We start from the raw sequence: 19,897 nt of genomic DNA, 5'->3' as shown, positions 1-19,897 counted from the left end.
CAAGGCAGCGTAGTGTTACCTGGGCTCTGAGAAGTGCTAGGTCCTATCTAGAAGAGAGATTTTAGATCTGAGTTGTCATGACAATTACCAATCCTTTTCAAGTATCTTTAAAGCTGCAAGTCAGTGAAGGAATCTTCTGTTGTTGAATTCATGATGCAAAAATAAATTATTCTGCAACCCAGATAGCAAGGCAATTATTAATTGCATGCAAGCAGATTGCTCTCATATACTGAAGAGGTTCAAATATCTCTAGCACAATTGTTTCTATATATGACATTTATGACAGATGTACAAGGAGATATTTATACATTGCTCCGAAAATATGTTCTTCAAAGAAGAACAATCATTCTTAAAAGCACGGTGTGCAAATTATGAGTTTTACCAGGGAACGGGAGTCACCTTTTGCCAATCCATCCCAAAACCTAAAGGCCAGAATATGCCAAGGTCCAGAACTCTCAGAATCATTCACTGACGAAAGAAGATGCTATAATATCATACAGACAAAGGGCAAGTGACATTTGTAGATAAATGCAGATGTCAACAATAGGTCTGTGGACTCTCATTATAACCAGTGAAGAGAAATGGGTAATTCTGTGTGGCAGTTCCTCTTAGATTCAAGTAAGTTCTAAACGAGAGTAGAGGAATCATATGATGGAAGTATTCAGCATATAAATTGAGCCCAGGATGATGCGTCGAGATGGGTATGTCTATGTGATAATACCTTAAACGAATCCTGCCCAAAGCATCCAAAAGGCAGAGTTGTTGCAGACTGGTAACTGACAGAACAAAACCTCTGTCCATCACACCTCATTTGTACCTTTACATTATTATACAAGTGGGAGAGTCTCATCTCATACCCAGCTGCCACTGAAGGAACAGGAGAGGATGACAAAAAACAACCAAGACAACAAGGAGCAGGTTTGAGCACACCTTGCCTTCTGCCTTTATGCTTGCCTCTTTTTTTTTTCCTCCACCCACCCCCCTCTCTTTCCACCCAGACTCTCAGGTTTCTCAACAAAGGAAAGGCAAGAATGGCATAGAAGTGTATGAAATCTCCTTTTAAGGTCTGTCATCCCTTAAAAACAAAGCATGGTCGGCTACCATATACCCTCCCCCTCTCTCTATCCCTAATATCCCCCCTTCAGTTAAAACTTAATACCCTTCTTCCTCCAGAAAGTTTCCTTATAGTACACGATGCACTTGATGACTGAGCCCATGGGGATTCGGTTGATCAACTGATTTCTCATTGGGGGCAAAGGTGGGTTGAAATGAATCTTCAAACCAAGAGCTGGAGGAATGGCACTGATCACATATTTGCCCTGGAAAAGAAATCATAAATAAGCCAAATATGCTCTCCACTGCTTCATCATAACTATATGCTCTAAGGATCTTAGCAGACATCTGCGAAGGTTGCAGGGTATATCTTCTGAAGCAGTTTCGGCCCTTAGCACTGGAATTGCACAACCAAACCCTCACAAAGTCCTGGTTGCTAAAGCAACAAACAAGCATTATATAAACAACCATCTGTTCCAACGACGGGCAGCTGCTCTTTCCCCAGCACTTGAAAAAAATCCAGTGGGAAGATTTTCTGTGTTACAAGAGTCCACTAGTCTCCTTTCCGTCTGGACTCCTCTTTTACAACTTGGAAAGCAGAGCCTGAAATGCTTTTCACAGAAAAGTTACTGTTAAACTACATTTTTATTTTCACCTTACAACTTCTTCCATGCTGAAGCTAACTGAACACAAAAGAGAGATGCTATTGAGGGAGAATTTAGAACATGTACTTAATTATTCTGTGTTTTTCAGGCACCATCATAAAGCTCTGTTATCAGTATTACTCAGGGACAACAAGAGAATGTGACCCTTTGTCGTAGTCGCTTTAATCTCCTTTACATTTTGGTACAAGATTTTGGAGAAGGCAAAAAGGAAAAATTAAAGGTAGCATCTCAGCACAAGTATTTGCTTTAATGTAAAAGGTTTCATTACCTCATATAAATCATGATCTAAGGTTTCCACTGTGACATTTTCTCCTGACTGGTCAATGCGGACTACTGGCTTCCCTAGCTTCACTCGGCCTCCCAGTCGCTCCATCATTTTCTCACTAATTTGGCCAGCGCCTCCAACAAACTTTCTTTCCTGAAACACAGAAAAGGACAACTCAGCAAAGTGGAATCAGCAGAGCAGTGCATGTAAAGTTTGTATCATGACAAACTTTTTTCTCAGGATTCAAAACAACCCCATTCTTCTGTAATCAAACTTCTGGGGGGAAGTTTGGCAGTTTCATTTGGAAAATGTATCTGCATTACTTTCTCCTTCAGTGAACTTCTGCACTTCCTTTGTCTGACCACCAGCCAAAATTAAAAGTCTCAGTAACCTCATGAGAAAACTCATTCTCATGTGATCTCCAAATGGATTCCGCAGACCTGTGTGAATCAGCAACACTTCTTAGAAGAACTTAAAATTTTAAACCTTTGCTTGAGTTCGCTCTTATTCCTGTAGAGGCCTGTGTATCAGAAATAGGAACCCTGACTCTCATGATAAGTAACAGGGTATAAAAAGTGAAGTAGCTCACACCAAAAAATTATCCAGTGATATCTAATCTAACTTCAGTTAAACTCAAATCACCTCTTGCATACAGCAGGATTCAAAGAAATTTTTATACAATGCATTTATAATTAAATTATCCACAATTAGTTATGTATTTATGTATTTTAATGTATTGTAACATATTCTAATGTATTTTGTGTTTTTGTTCTTATGCATTTACATATTTAGTTTACATTTCTAAATACATAACTATTTCTAATATAATCAGTTATGTATAATTTACATTTCTACAGTAGAAGACCATTAGCTGATTCTTTATTTTATTGAAATATAGAATCAGGACAAATGTACCAGTTTTCAAACATTTTAGAGCAGTATCATACATAAGTAGGGGTGTCCATTTTCTTCAGACTGATTTGAAAGTCTTAACAGCTTTGATCCTTGGAAACTTGTGCCTTTAGTAACCCAGCTCTGGGCTGTAATTCCAGTATTAGTTTAGAGCTTTCTGCACACTCCTGCAGTTAGCATCCCCATTAACTGCTTCTGAAGTAGTAAGCCTTGCATCAGCCTCACAACACAAAGAAGCATAACTGATACTTTCTTTTTTAAAGTGGATAAGCAATGTAGGTATTCTAACTGGAGTCCAAGAGAAAGTCAGAGTCAGGAACTAATACAAACCCACTGGTCCCTGGGCCAATGCTTTCAACACAGGAACAGACTTCTACATCATGTTGTAAGATCCAGATTAGTGCGTAAGTCAATAGAACTAGTTATCAGTGTGCTATTGGGTCAAAATCATGGAAGTCTCAGTTTGTGCTCTCAATTAAAATAAACAAGCAATAGAATCAAGTGCAAATATGGCCTCTCAAAAGCAGCAGAAAATGATGGTCAACAGTACCTGCCCTCCATTGGTTGTTGAGAATATCCTGGCTGTCCCCCCACACTGCTTCACGTACCACAAAAACCAAAGAGCAGAGACCTCGTGGGGTTCAGAAGTGACGTCTACATTCACAAACAGAGTTGCAAAATTCTTGGCAGCCCTGCACCAAAAATGAGAAAATGAGCTAACATAAAAGCTGGAAGAGGATGCCAGTCTTGTTCATTAGCAGGGGAGAGATCATCTTTGGCAACCTCTTCTTCCGTTGAAGCTAAGGGCAAAGGATTCTTTGATTTCAGCTGAAACAGGGAACAACACCAACTGTTTTTATGTAAATTTTTTAAGGAATCCCACAAAAAATATCAATCAAATAGTGCTGCATCCCAGCAAAATCAACGCTCCAGAAGACATAAGAGCCAACAAAAGTTCATCACACTTTCTGCTACTCATACAAAATGACAGTTTTCTGTCATACTAGACTCGGGATTATGGGCAACAGGCTCTCACATCTTCCTTGGACTCCAAAACTACCATCTCCTCACAGGGCCCTCAGGTTTCACTCTAGATCTGTCGTTCTCTCTGCACTTGCTGAATGCCTGCCCCTAAGCTAAGCACACAGCATAGGAATTATCCAATATCAGTCATCTAAAAGTTAGGCATTTAGTCTAAACTAGTTATCCATAATCAGCACCCCCTCACTGCTATCTCCTCTGCTGCATTAGGGGAGGGCACACACCAAGGTAGGTAGGTAGCAGGAACACACCAAGGGAAGAAATGTAAGTAGGAAGCAATAAAGGAGGAAAAGAAAAAAGAAGAAAGGCCTCAAGACAGGAGACAGTATATACAAATTCACACATAAGTCTGTCAAAAAAGGGAAGGGCTATTTTCAGTTGCTGAACATTTAAACGGTGGTCTGGGAAAAGCGATGAGGAACACAAAAGTGGAAAAGTGGCCTGTGTCTGAAGAAGGATTCTTGCTTTCTGTGTCCTGCAGTTGGTGTTTTCATTTCAGGAACAAGCAAAATGGCAGTTCTACTGGAAATTATTGTATAAACCTGACCAAGATTTTTGGGGTGCACTAAAAAAGAGTTAATAAAGACTGATGCAAACATTCTTCCTGTTAAAAGTAAACACTTCCTCTGTCTTCACTCTGAAGAGTATTTTAAATGATAAGGAAGACAAGAACAGAAGATGATCAGTTTAACTGTATTGTGATTGACAGGGATTTCATCAGGCACCAGGCAATCAATAACCTCAAAAGCCACTACAGAAACCGGTTTCAATTATTTCTTCCTACATTCCATCTTCAGACTACATTATTTTGAACCTTCTGAGCTGCAGCTCTACATAGAAAATAACGTCTTCTGTTCTTGATGAAAATGCAAAGTCCAGTTGAAGCAAAGAGCTAAGAATCAAGCTGCCCCCGGGAACCTTGACTTTTGACCTGTTTTCTGAAATACAAGTGCACTTTGGCTTCATTCTTGACAGTCAAAATAACACAGAAAACATTTATCGATTTTTATCTGTATGAACACACACTATAAAATATAATCAGCTCTGAAAGATGTTTTGTCTAATGGGACAAATTAGTGTGTGTATTTATTTATATTTCTCAGACATAAGCTATCACAGAATGGTTAAATTCTCATTATTTTTGCCATTTTTCCCCCAGTGCTTTTCAGCATTTCAGTTTCCCAATTTCACCTGGTGTTTTAGCTAGAAATGGCAGTTTGATTTCAATCAAGAGCACTGTTCCAGCATTCAACTCTAGCCAAAAGCAAATCTGTCCAGTCTTTTGATGAGAGGAAATAGTAGATGATTACCCTTCTGAATCACTACCTTCCAGGGTGGGAAGTTTTTATAGCATGTTACCCAAATCTCAAACAAACTGGGCAGATCAAGCTGAGATGCACACACAAAACCTGAAAAGCATCTTGGAATTAAGGGAGGCTGACAGTTATGTTAACATTCAGGTAAAATGTCAAGTCTTATTCCACCACAGAGTTTGAAAAAATATGACTGTAGTCATGTTTGCTATTAGATATTAAATGACCATCAGTGTGTGACGATTTTTTAACTTGTATAGTTCCTTACCAAATGGGAGATTAAGATGATCAGCAGAATGGCCAGAATTCATTTCTATCTGGTTTTACTCAATATGAATGGTGATACAAATAAGAAAGGCTTTCTGCATACCTCTGTTCAACTTTTGTTACAAATGAAAGCAAAATGACATGAAGATGAAAAATTTTGGACATTGGCCTGCTGTCCATTAACAACAACCATGTTGCTCTCTAGAGTCTGACTGAAACTGTAAAAATTTGCCTGTCAGTAGCAGTGTCAGCTTAAGGGGGTGCTGGCAAGCTTGCGCAATAAGCTGGCGTGGGCTCTCTGCAGCAGGGTGTTGGGTGTTTAGAAATTCTGATGCTGTTGCTATAGAAATCAATCTGCTTTACAGAATTAATGTTTTTTTGCTTCAGTGTAAGAAAACCAATCAAACTGTTCTTGAATGGCAAGTAAAGAAAAACTGCCTTGATTTATATATAAAAAGAGGAAGCATTTTCAGTTGGTCTGGGTGGTATATATTGCAGCAGTTAAACAGTAGGAGGATGGGTGTTACGGTGATTTTACTGCCATTCTAAGACGGATGTTATTCTTATAGTACTTTGGCAAAATCAGCTGACCCAGCACAGGATACATGTAGGCTGTTTCATCAGAAGTTTGATTCAAAAATCTAGTGCAGTCAAAGCATGTTTCTTTTAATGGTTAACAAACAAAGGGAAAGTGTACGTAACAGATGGAGGTACTAGCTGTGGCTTCAGAATTAATGTTTTCCCATCCTAACTGTACATTCTTCTCTTATCTTTATTTTAATCTAAAAAGTTATAGAAATAGAGTGGAATCCACTACGTGTTTCCTCATTTGCGCTGATAAATCTTATGGTTCATTATTAAATGATTTTCTCATCTCTTAAAATAATAATAATAACAATCATCATCATCATCTCTGTTAGTGGTAGTTATATCTGTTTCCAAGCAGTTGCAGCTATCCAGAGCTCCGAGGTATACAAACATAACCTGTTATATGTTTTCAAAGAGCTTCTTACTTTGTCCAGCAAATTTTATCTATGAAGTCTTGCATAGTCATTTTGTCCCATTCTTCTGCATGTGGAGCCTTCCATGGAGCTTCATTGGGAATCTAAGGAGACATAAAATCGCATTCATCAGGAAATGTATGAGTGGCATAAAAAGTGACAATAGTTAACTGGCTGACTGCAGCTTAAAATAAGGAAATCTGATCTGTTACTTAGGTTATTTTTCAACACAATACTTGTGTAGTCTTCTAATATTCATCTTTCAATAATTTGTTCCATCTCTTTTTTGGTTTTTTTTTTCTTTAAAGAAATGCAGTTATTCCTTTGGGATGGAAGTAACAGCATAGCCAAAAAAGGAGAGAGTTAACATTAGCAGCTGAATAAAAAAGGAATACATAATGCAAATACATAAAACGGAGGGAGGGAGGGAGGAGACAAAACTTCTGCTTTATCCACAGTACTTGCTTCGTCACAGACATAATCTCATCTTTATGAAGTAATTCACCCTGTAAATTCCTGACAAGAAATACAGTGAACTTAACAGAGAATGATTTTAGATTTAATAGAGAATGTTTTTAGAATTAAGAACTTTGCCTAGAAAGGCAATGTACAGTGCTGGGGGGCAGCTACGGGTTATTCTGTACTTCTCCTGTTCATCTGTATAAGCACCACTGACCTCTTTTCAAAATCCTGTGGCTCAGTCAATTTAACACATGCAACGCTGGTAACATAAAATGACTGAGTAAAATTTGAGGGTGGAGCTAGGCATGTTACAGGTCTACAACCCCCCTCAAATTTTATTCTACCCAGTAACCCTGAACTGTTACTTAGCACTTGTCAAGCAAAGTGCTAAAATCACACACGTGAACCCTAATGTCCATCTAGCCAGAAAAACAAAGGCGTGACTGCAGACTCAGTGACGTGGCCTCTAGAGCGAGCTGGCCAGGATGTCTCTTTTGCACGTGCTCTGATCATCAGCATAGATGAAAACCTATGCCACAACTCTACTCTCACCTGCACCAGCCATATCCAAGCTGGAGCAGGTTTCCCTATCTGCATTCTCACCTCATTCACAGTCTGCCACACTGACCAACCCCTCCTGCAGACAAAGCTGAGCAGAGATGCTCTGCTGCAAGTCCTTGTGCCTTACCTCCTTTCCCATTTCATCCATGGTCCTCCACAGGTTGTTGTAGTCCAGGTAGGCCAAAGGATTCCACATAGGTGGGAACGGACCTTTAAAAGGGTAAGATTTACCCTACAAGGTAAAAAAAAAAGAAAAGAAAACCACAAACACACTCTCGAAAATAAGAATACAATCATAATCACGGCTTCTGTGTGCAAGAAACTGCACCAAATGGTTAAGCACTCACTAGAAGAAAAGAAAAATTTTAATCAATACACCTAATAGGTTCTGACAGACTGTGCATGTGCATTACTTAAGTGTAATACACTGTTGAATTAAATCAATTGTGTGCAAAAGTGCTACTGTTTTGTATCTTTAAAGCAAGACAATAAAAGTTTTAGATTGGACACTTCTGGGCAAGAAAATTAATATCCAACGGTGGAGTCACTAAGATCAGACCAGGAAATAAGATAGAACAGTGTATGTTTAGCTGAAACGAAAAACTGGATATTTCTTACTGAAAAAGAGGAACATGTTACTTATTTTTTCCTAAATGTTCATGAAAAGATTAAACTGTTATTGCATTTAGTGATATATTTTTTTCTCTCAAAATGAGAGCAAAGTAGCTGTGATGAACTTTCTTACACACAAAATCATAGCTTGGAGACCTTCCTGGAACAGACAGACTGTTTTCAGCTAACCTGAAAATTCACAGCCCTACAGAAAACATAGCATTTACAAATAACTACTCTTTCCTCCCATTCAGCAACCATACCTTTTGGTCATATATTACAGAAAGTGGTAGTAAGGCCAGTATGAATGTTTGAATTACATCATTACGTATTTAATAGTTAGATTTTATAGATATATAAATATATGCATATATAAATATATATAAATATTTTGTGTGTTCATGCATATATATATATGTATATATACACATATATACACACACGCACAGAGCGCCATTACTATGAGTTCTGAAAGCCTAGCTTAATTAACGGTGGAAGACGACAGGTAATGTGTAAATGCTATTTTATTTACAGGGGATTTCTCTGGCTGACTATATGGATGTCAGTCAGCATAACAGCTTTAAAAAATAACAAGCAAATGATCATTAGCATTATGTTCCCCATAATGTACTCTGGCCTCATAAAACAGATGAGCAATAAAGGGCATATTGTATGCAAAGTTGATTTTTCATAGCTTATATTGAATCATGCATTTAAGTGGGCACTGCAGCAGCATGAAAGTCAGCTGGCAGAAGTAACTTTGAACAGATATTTGATACACTGCCCCACAGACCAATCACGAAAAAATATTTACTTTCATTGGCTCCAATGGAAGCACGACAACATGATTAAATATTAAGAACCAGGTAACAATAAACAACGCTGTGTCTTGTTGAGAAGTACCTAAAGACCACTTACATGAAGAAGTGTCAGTCTGGGTTTGATTTAGCTTCTTTATTAATAATGTGAAAGGGACAGAGAGTACATCACTCCAATCCGCAGGCATTGCAAACACCAGAAGAGACAGTAAAACAGCACAAAGGGATCTTGAAAGATTAGAAACATGGCCCGGAAATAACAAAATGAGATACAATCTTGAAAAATGCAAGCTTTTAACATTTGAGGAAATCTAATTCAAAGAGAAAAGGATACTTAGAAAGCAGTAATGCCAAAAATCAAACCTAATGGCAAGAGCAACAGCAAATTAGAAATCAGTTTACAAGAAAACAAGAACAGGTTAGAGAAACTGAAGAAGAAACTTTTTTCCCCTAGTCTTTGTAAGGGCATGGGATTCTAATGGAATTCTTGTAAGCAACATTCTTGTAATTGAAGTTAGGAAGAAAACTAAGTGCAGGAGGAAAGGAATTAGTTCTTTGGTACATGAAAACATGAAGTAGCTGCAAAACAAGTTTCACTCTGCAGTACTTTTGAGGAGAGCTTATTATTAGTAATGTGCCAATATGTCAATTTTAGAAAGTTCTCAATCACTTACTTTTTTTTAATCATAGTCAGGGTAGATCTCCAGTGACTTCATGAACCAGAGGTACCCAAGCTGAAAACCTTGTATTTCCAATCTAAGAATGGACATCTAAGCACATGTTCAGAAATACTTCAGAAAATGTCAGGAAAGGTTTCTTTTCATTCAACATGCAAAAGAGTGCATTTTTGATGCTCTTGTGCTTGACCATTTAAAAAGACATTAAACCGGGGTTGGGAGAAACGTATCCCTGTAGATACAGATCATGAACTGCAGCGATTTTGCATTTCTTGGTATGACCAATATCAGATACAAAATCCTGAAATGGACATTTTTGTGCTATTAGGGAATCTCTTAATATGAAATTCATTTGAGCCAGGACAGACCTTGATGCTCTACTGCTAAAGGGTTATGAAAGGGGAGCCTAATATTCACAGACTGAGTAACGTCCTGTCCCAACAACTAACATCTGAACCACTTCAGTAATTACTTCTTAGCCTTTTGAAGCACATTAGCACTCCATAAGTAACACCTATGGCAGCAAGTCAGACTTGTTCTGAATGTTGGAGCTACCCTTCACTAGTTTAAATGCTGCGTAGATATGCCAAAGAAAAAGCAGATCAGTTTGTTTTTAGATACCTGACTTCCCAGATTTAGATGTATGAAACATGTACGCGGCTGTGCTCAAGAAAACCAGGACAACATCAGAATGGGTACTGATTTTGTTCTGAGCTTCCTGCTCTGCCAGAGGCAATCTTAACTGAGTTATTCCCTCTGAGTTAATTCAAGTCTTATGAATTCCCTGTGGTGTTTCTTTATGAGCACACAGCTAAGAGACACAAACCATATTTTTGTTTTAGTATTCTTCTATTTCACTGCATTTGAACTGCTGAAAGAGGAAACTTGGGTACGTCTCTTGTGCTGAATTCTAGGGTGATAAGTCTTACAAAGCACAAGAACAAATCTCAACCTGGAAAAATAAGAACAATCATGAGTGAGAGAGTCTCCTGTGAGAGGTACATTCAAGAGCTTCTAAGACATTACCTAAGGCCTGATCCTTATTTCCTATACTGACAACACTCCAGGAGCTGTCATCAGAATTTTGTTTGAAAAAAAGACTAGGATCTACACAGAAACAAAAATAGCATCAAAGAAAGACACATAGTGCTGAGTGGTTTCCAATAAACTGAAACATTTCAGTTTTACCTATATCTGATGAATTTATGCTTTTGCAAATACAACCTTTTTGATGTTTAGGCAAAATTTGCCTATTTCTATCACACTACTGGGAACAGCATTCTGCATTGCTATTGGTGCTGTATGATCTCTAAAGAAAAATAAGACTTGCAGATGAAAAAATATGCACCAAGATACACAAAGCATTTACTTTTCCAAAATTTTACATCTAAATCAGCAGTATATAAGCTGCAATAATAATGACCCCTTCTAATCATTTGACATAATATTTTAACACCAGTACTACAGTAGTTAGAAGTATTTCTTGACATTGCTGTTTTTCCAGAGCTCAGTGGTATCTAATACTGGGCATATGCAGATATTGGAAACTGATTCATAATGCCACTTTCAGTGCTTCCAAAAACATAACACCAGTGTCAACAGCTAGAGGTCAACCTGCTACTGCACAGGGCTCTGGCTGTTTACAGAGATTGTTGCTGCAGTGGGGACAAAGAATACTGAAACAGCTGAAGTTACAGGAAGCAAATTCATGTGACCCGAAAGACTCAGAAATAAACAAACAGGGAAAGGAGGAACACAGTGTAAAACATCAGGAATATTACAATTCCCAAAGGTTTTTATCATTCATCTGTTTTGAAGATGTCATGTCAACCAACGTTTGGCTTAGTTGCACTGGATCCATATAACATAAGTGGCATAGAAATAAATTTCCTACATATACCAGCTCTGTTTCAGGTCAAATAGACAACATAACAAGAAAGAGGTCATTACAGGGGAGAAAAAAAACAGAGCACGGCAATTGAATAGCAGCCCCAGAGCTTGGGAAGACGCTGAGTCTGGGTCATTCAGGAAGTCATCAGTATCTCACTTCACATGAGGACCTCACAAGAAAGTCTGTTTTTCAAATACATAAGACAACCTCATGCTCCCCTAAACATACGAATTGAAGCTCCCTGTGCCAATGATGCCTATATTTTTGATAGCATGGTATAACATCCCATACATATAATCAGCTTCCATTCTAAGAAACTGAACAGTATAACAAATTTTCTGTATCACTGAATGAGCTCAGATATTCCCTTAGCTAAACTGTCTAAACCTTCAAGTAACAAATTCTGATTTCACCAAGATGTCACGCTACATGTTAATGCATAATTATGTGGGTTTATAGGTATGTAGTGCCCACTGCTGAATCGCAGTACAGGTACATCACACCCCTTGTTCTCTAAATACCCTATAAATATTTTTCAGTATTTAATTTGGGATGGTCAGCTCTGGTTGCCACAGGTTTTGTGAAATTTGGTCAGCAAAAGTAATTCCATTTTAAGTGAAGCATAGCCAGGCACAGCGGCTTGAAACATGTATGCTGAAATGGAAAGCAGCTAAGTAGAGACAATCTGTTTCTGCCATATATCAGTCCATCTTCACTCTGCCACCACATCAGTCACACAGTCTCTCAGATTGTCATCTTAACTGAAAAAAGGCAGAATGAGAAAAAGTAATACTGAAGGAATTTCTAGGAAGGGAACATGAGATTCTGCTCTGTATTTAAGAATGAGTATAATTATTAGTACCAATCAGCTGGGAAAAGAGCTGATTGGCACTTGGAGTCTCCTTCCTACCAGAACTGATTTTTTTCATTGTTTTCTGACACTAACAGATAGCTCTACAAAAAGTATTCAGATGTCTAAGAAGCACAGATTCCAAGGCACCATGGTCCTAAATACTCTTTGAATCTGGGCCTGTATACGGCTTTCAACATCTGAATACAACCTGCCAACGAAGTGGATAAAAATCAATAAAAAAAACTTTTTTTTTTTTGGAGTATTTCTAGAGTTCACCTTAAAAAAAAAAAAACAAAAAACAAAAAACAAAAACACCACTCCCTCCCACAAGCAAATAAATGGGATGGGGGCGGGGGGCCAGGGGAAACAGGAGGAAAGTGGAGTTTCAGTTTGGAGGAAATGAGCTTTCTGCCCACAGATCACGGAACCAGGCGCGCACGCGCGCACACACACACACACACACACACACACACACACACACTAGAAAATTGTATTTAAAGCAGAAGATAATGTTGGGCTCACCAGTTTTGTTTCTTGAACACTCCACGTTCCTAGATTTGCTGCTTAAAAAAGATACCTGATATAGAATTTTACAGCCATCTATGAAACCCTGTAGTTCAGCCAGTTGTTCCTGTTTGAAATACATATTTGCCTAATTCAGTTTTTCTGTAGACCTCAATCAACTTTTCAAGTGGGGAAAAAAAAAAATCAGTTCTTACAATCAAATGCAATTGAAGCTTTTCTCCCAGCAGACCGAATTAAATAAGCTATGTGGAAATGTAGCTCCTTTTCCTTATCTCCTAGGAAACAGACCCTGTGGTCTGGAAGGGCTAAGACTAGGGAAGTTTCTTTCTGTTCAATTTTAATTAAGAAATCCATACTTTTTTCAGTTCCTTTTACCTATTTCTTTCATCTGCATGCTGCCATCAGGTCACAGCTGCCAGACTTCCTGTGAATTTTACAGAATCAGTAAACATCCCCCTTTTCTTTTTTGACAGATATCACTTTGCAGATTTGCTGTACGTAATCTTTCCCCTTCTAGACTGTTGTAATACAAATATCCTTCTTTTTTTTTTTTTTTTTTTTTTTTTTTTTTTTTTAACTAAAAAGGCCTAATTACAAACTCACCTGTTGCAACTACTGCCAGGTGGCTGGCACAAAAAGGAAAGATGGTCCCTTTATTTACAGGACAGGTCCAATGAGAGAGAACAGAGACCAGCTTTCCCTCTGTTCCTGCCAATGACTGCTATTCATTCACAGCATGGAGAACATCTCTTGTGGGAGCTTAGAAGATATTTTCATCTATCTCTGCCTATTCAATCCTCAGAATCTCTTTCGAGGGTATCAGTGAGGGTGATTAATGACATTGTGTTTTGTGACAGGAATGTCTGCACCTTATATCCAGGAAAGAGTTGAAGCAACATAGATCTGCATTCCAGTAATGAAGCATGAAACTACCAAGTCCCTGTTGTAATTTAAGTGCCTTTAAATTTACTTGGCTTCCTTTTCATGACACTGGATAACAACCAGCTTTTTAAAGATTCAGATGGGCTGCTCTTGGTTCTCTAAGTTCTTTCTTACAGATTGTTAACAGAACAGGGGAAAAAACAAAAGATATGTCATTTCACCTCACTTAACATTGATGGCAACTAAGTCTCATATACTTTTCTTTCTCTGAGTGCACTCTAAGACATACAAAGAAAAATGAAAGCAATTCTATCTAGTCATTTAAAATCCATTTAAGCTGTTATGCTATACACTATGCCAAGAGATATCGCCCTTAGATTTGCAAAGCAGGTCAAAGACTTAAATAAATCATATTGCTTAGCCTTGGTGCACTGATACCACAGAATATGCACAACTACATTCTATACTTTTAAATACAGCACTTATCCGACTTCTAATTAATCCCAATATAACAGGGCAATCACATTTTTTATACATGATCAAGACCACGGCAAACTGTATTCTAATAAACACAATAGTCCTGAAAACAAATGACATCCAGGAGGGTTGCAATATTTTTTTTCTGCAGATCTACTGTAGATCAGTAAGTGGCCTGTTAATCTTGGTGCAGATTTGTGGTTCTAGTTGAAAGTACTGTGTGTATAAGACTAAATATACACCATCTATCAGCAGAATATCTTAAGGGACATCCTGCAGACTGGGTTCATGTTAGAACTGTGCCAAGAGTTGCCAGGTTGCGTACACTTGCCAAAGTTAAGGCAGCATGACACACATATTCAGACACACCTGGCCAGTGCTGCAGGCAGATACCTGGGTATAAGGAAACTCCATCCTCTTACAGGAAACCTAATTGTGGGAATGGGGAATAGGCAACTCTACTTGCTGTCAAAAAAAACACCTAGTGACTGGGAGGGAATGCTTCATGTTTTACGCATCATTTTGACTTGAAAGACCCCATGGACGTATGCAACGTTTCACAATCTGCCTTTTGGTGCTAAGGAGGCCGTCAGCAGGACTTTTGTCAATTATCACCACTTAAGGAATGTTTCAGGTGCAGTTCACTTTGTCAAAAGAGTTAGTTACCTGACTAGCTGTTAGCACTATCAGCAATCTGCGGTGAGATAACACAGGGTTTAGAAGGAATAAGCATTATTACGACTTTACAGCAGTGATACTATAATCTGGGAAAATTCCAGGAAGGATCATGATATTAGCCCATAGAAAGTTCTGGTGGAAAAAAGATGGGGAAGAGTGAGAACAAACATACCATCAATGGCAGGGGGGAACTTACCAAAGACTAGTGACTGGATTTTGAGAAACAAGCTCCACTGGTTTAATGCAGCCTGTAAGTGCAGTCTTCTGGTGCTGCCAGTTTTTTTTTTTTTTTGGGCAAGCTCTCCATCAATAAAAATGGGATCAGAAAGCAAGTGTTCAGCTGGCCTCACAGTCAGGAAAAAGGTAGATACTCCCTACTGTATATGAAGAAATCAAGTTCTGCAGAAATTGATCTGGTAAACCAATCATCCAAATAAATGTTTTGCATAGAGATTTGCAATAGCAGAGTAAACCAATTCCACAGTTATCTTACATAGCAAAGGAACCTCTGTATTACACTTGATAACACAAGATCTGTTTTTAAAAAGTGCAAAAAAGTTTGCCTGGAATTACATGAAAGTGAACTGCAATTTGAATTACCCAAGCAAACCTACTGATAATTAGACCATCACAATAGTTTGATGCGTTTTCATATTTCAGCACTTTTTTTTCAAGGGACTGTTAAATGGCAATAAAAAAAACTGCCTGGACTATACATACTCTTTTTTTTTTTTTTTCCTTAAGACAAAAGCTGTAATTTTGGTGAGAGAAATGAAAGCCAAAGGTCAAAAGCTGCAAATCTACCTATCTAAATTAGGGTCTTGAATCCTCTCTTGGGCAGCTAAAGAAAAGTTACCTGATTTTAAGAAGAGTTTAACATCTGCTCACTAGTTCAATGGGAGCACTGGTAGGAGACTTTGAAATCTCAGATGCTTCTGGTTTTGTTTCTTAAATCTGGATTTATGAACCTAACCTCAGTTACACTATTCAAAAGCAATTGTGTTCAGGCAGCAATTAGCCTACCAAATACTATCTGCAGAGCTGTACTAATTTTCTCACTGAGGCTGATGAACAAGCATTTACACAAATGAAAGGAACATACTAATCTCCTTTCAAAGACTATGAAAAAGGCTGTTTAACAAGTGAAGGAAAAGCAAAATTGTAGTGCAAGAAATATAATTTCAAGTTTCTGTGAAGATATCACTCCCTACATAAGCAAGACCAAAAATAATCTCACAATAGAACCTGGCATTAAAGAAGATTAAAGAGGAAAAAACACAGAACCTAATCAAATTGGTAAAGCCTAATTAGCAGAGACCCACCCAGAAAGCAACAAAATGCATTCCTTTCATTTTGTAGTACAAAGAAGCTGCATATATTACTTGTATTAAAAAGCCTCTAAAATGAATTTAATTAACTATGAAAGGTGTGATTTTGCCTTTGGGTATATGTAAAAACTCAGCTGATTTTACAAGATGCACTCTGATATCCGATAGCATAGTGACAGAAAAATTAAAACCTTTAGGTTTCATTGCCTCTCTGGGTTCACAGAGAATTTTGTGGTCTAGAATTTAATTAGATTTGGCTGGAGTCACAAAGGTTAGGTCAGCATGTGAATTCAAATTCACTCAGAGCAGACAGACCTTTGTATATTTTGGAATCTGGCTTACAAACTGAGACTTACATTTTGAGAGCACTGCTTAAATTTCAGGGAGCACACAAGCATTTCCATTGGCTAGTTAGGCCTGAGGTGCTTATAAAGCTTGTGGAGTACAATAGGGAAAGAACAGGCAAGCCATATGGCTGCGAGAGAGAGACTTCTTAAGAATGTATTACAGTTACATAGAATGCAAAAGGCCAAAAATTATTACACTGATTTTGCCACACAACAGCACGTGTGTTTACTATATGATGTATAATGCTCATCTTCCAATTCCTTAACTACTCTAACACTTTAACTATGACAATACTCTTCCACAGTTCTATAAATACCAAGCAAAAAAGAAAATAAAAGATTAAAAATAAATGTAATGAAATTAGGAGATTCAAATTGGAAGATACTGACTGTGGAATCTCTCTCTAACTCTTGCTGGGCTGCCAGGGAGTTCTGGCAGACAAGAATGCCTCTCTTCAGGAGCACACTCACAGGCAGCCACACTGGGAGCCTGAGCCTGCAGCTCGCTGCCTGAATGTAACCTGCAGACTCTTAGGATGCCCTGGGAGCACCTCAGCCTGTTTTGGCTCTCCCTGGAGATCATCAGTGTCTCTGGAGATTTTCAGCACTTGACTGGACATGGCCCTGAGCAACCTGACGTAACTGTGAGGTCCACCCTGCTCTGAGCCTGGTTTGGATTAGGACCCTGCAAGTGTCACCAGGACTGATTTTTCCATAATTCTGTGTAAGACACAGTGCCGTTCTCACATACGCCTGAAAATGCTTAGACAAAGCCCACTTGCCTGCACCAGACTGCCATGTACATCCATCCCCTCAGCATATATGAGGACATCACCTGCCTTCTACCAGCCTCTGTCAGTAGGTGTTGGTACAAGCATGTGAGTAATGGAGTGAGCCTAGGCTCTCAGCCTTCCTCACTGCTCCTCTGGGTCTTTTTAACTCACAGGTGTAGGCACTAGCCAAAGTTACAAGCATCCCCCCCACCCTCCCCAAGGTTGGGATTGCCTGAATGCCTCCCTGGAGCAGGGTGGCTTCCCCCACCTCCAAATTTCTAGATACAAGTAATATTATTGTATAGGTTCCCTTGATTTGTGTCCTAATGCCTGGAAGGAGTCTGCTGGCCCAGCCCCAAGCTGGAAAAAAGCCTTAGCTCCTCAATTCAACCACCACCAACATACAAACAAACCCATGGCATGCCCCCCTGTCCCAGCAGCGGTGGGGGGGGCAGGGGAAGGTATGTCCCTGAACGTCAGTCAGCAAGTCCTGTCAGCAATGGGCAATGAGGAAGGCTGAGAGCCTTGACTCACTCCAGCACTCATAGCCCAGGGCTAAAAGAAATCCATGGATGATGCAAAAAGGCCTTGAGCAACCTGACCTACCTCTGGCAACTCATGAGATAGAACACTTGTGGTCAAGGAAACCCAGATTATACTCGGCAAGAGCCTGAAACTCTACTTTTGTACCATACTCTGTTCTCAGTCTAAAAGCCTCTTGGAAAACAATAGGCCATTTCAATCAGCATACTAATACCAGTATTCCCCCACAAGGCAGTTCTTAGAGCAGCTACGCTGGTTGTGGCTGCTGACGACAGATGACCTGTACACTTTGACAATACCAAGCTTACTTCAGTGAGTTCTGGCAGCATTTTGTAACCCTCTGTGCTAGGACAGTAAGGTTGTCCTGAAAGTTGGCCATGTGGATATTCCTCTAGCACTAAAATTTCCCTTCATGGCATGAATCTCTTACTTTCATGGAGGAGATTCTGAAGACTCAGACAGTGAGAACAAGTAGAAAATTTGGCTTTGAGGGTGACGCTAGTGGGATGTGTTAACAGATGGGATGCACCCATCAGTCCTGCCGCAGTAGCAATAATTGTTGACAATCTTCATAACAAGCTTGTTTGAGAACACACGTTTCCCTAACAGTTGAATGGGAAAAAATGTTGGAAAACATGACAGAACACTTTTTTTTCCTATTACTGTTACAATCTGCCAATATTTTCTTTAAACTTTGATTAAACACCAACTACCATTAAACACCATTTTACCAGTCACTGCACAAGTAGCTTTTCCTAAGCATATAATGAATCTCCATGTTCATTTCCACAGAGCTAACATGAACAGTTTGTCTTCTACGGGAGTTGAACACTGCTCTGTATCTGGAAAGGAGAAAGGGCGCTCTTTTGGGTAAAGCATAGTATGAAACCAGAGAAAATCTGGAATCTTTACCAGCCTGGCCACAGCTTTCCTGTTTGATATCTGAAAAGTCCATTTAGACCTGCACAAGAACAGTGATAATCAGCATCCTCTGCAGTTTCCATAACAATGCCTTTTGCTACACTGCAGGTTAGTTTGCCCATCTGCAAAATGGATTGAGCTTGTCATGTTTATTTCAGTCAGGCTAATAATTGTCACCGATTTAGGAAGCTCAACCTGAGAAACCTTCAGCCTGATTCTAGACACCCCAGCTTCCAGGACTCCTGGAAGGGGGTTTCAGACACCTCAGGAAGGCTATATGAAAGCTGACCTGTTTAGAACAGTAACAGCTGTACTGTTCAGACACACTGAAGCTTTCTGAGAGTTTTTATCTATGAGCTCCAACCTGAACAAAAGCATCAGTTACCAGGATGTGTTTGCAGGAAATACACATAGCATACATATAGTAATACATGGTATGTATATAGCATGCATATAGTAATTTGTACGAGTTCTTCATTACCAATACATTTATTTTTCTCCAAGAAATTCAAATGATACAAACTTAAAAAGGCATACTTCATTGTAACACTGTTGCAAAACAGTGAGGCAGGAGATCACTACAACCTGCCTATATCTACAGCAGCACACTTAAGAGACAGCATCTTACCTTGACATGGTGTATCAGGTGTTCAGCTTCATTCACTTTATACGTCTCTATTCCTAACTCTTTAGATAACCGCAGGAGACGATTTTGTGTTGGTCCCACGTATGCTCCTCCTAGGTCCACATATTTAACTTGCTTATTCTAGTTTATCACACACAACATACACAAAAGAAAAAAAAAAAAAGATAAAAAGTATTAGACCTTTGCAAATAGCACACAGATTCAATGAGCAATCCAGAGGAATTCTTCGAGTGAAATCCTCCCAGAGTATTTTGGCCCCGATTCCTCTCTCCCTTCCTATCTGCACATTGTTCTGGTGGAGTTCTGAAGTGGCCATTAGCAATAACCTCCAACAGAGCTCACCACCAGCTTGAGGCTGTGACTTAACAACAGCCCAACTAACAAAC

General features: G+C 38.9%; 1 protein-coding gene across 2 annotated transcripts in view; it reads right to left on the bottom strand.

The window, feature by feature from the left end:
* MAOB (monoamine oxidase B) overlaps positions 1-19,897 on the bottom strand; it is a 51,094-nt gene that overhangs the window by 14,174 nt on the left and 17,023 nt on the right. For both annotated transcript variants that reach the window (XM_064497376.1, XM_064497383.1), the window contains exons 3-8: positions 19,494-19,631; positions 7,668-7,772; positions 6,530-6,621; positions 3,446-3,587; positions 1,987-2,136; positions 1,160-1,319 (exon numbers count right to left, since the gene is read on the bottom strand). In XM_064497376.1, the coding sequence (XP_064353446.1) occupies positions 1,160-1,319; positions 1,987-2,136; positions 3,446-3,587; positions 6,530-6,621; positions 7,668-7,772; positions 19,494-19,631 (787 nt within the window). The remainder of the gene's footprint in view (positions 1-1,159; positions 1,320-1,986; positions 2,137-3,445; positions 3,588-6,529; positions 6,622-7,667; positions 7,773-19,493; positions 19,632-19,897) is intronic.

The sequence above is a fragment of the Dromaius novaehollandiae genome, chromosome 1 (assembly GCF_036370855.1).
Source record: "Dromaius novaehollandiae isolate bDroNov1 chromosome 1, bDroNov1.hap1, whole genome shotgun sequence".
NCBI lineage: Eukaryota > Metazoa > Chordata > Aves > Casuariiformes > Dromaiidae > Dromaius > Dromaius novaehollandiae.
Note: the sequence above shows the minus strand (reverse complement) of the source record. Positions and strands in the feature narration are given on the sequence as shown.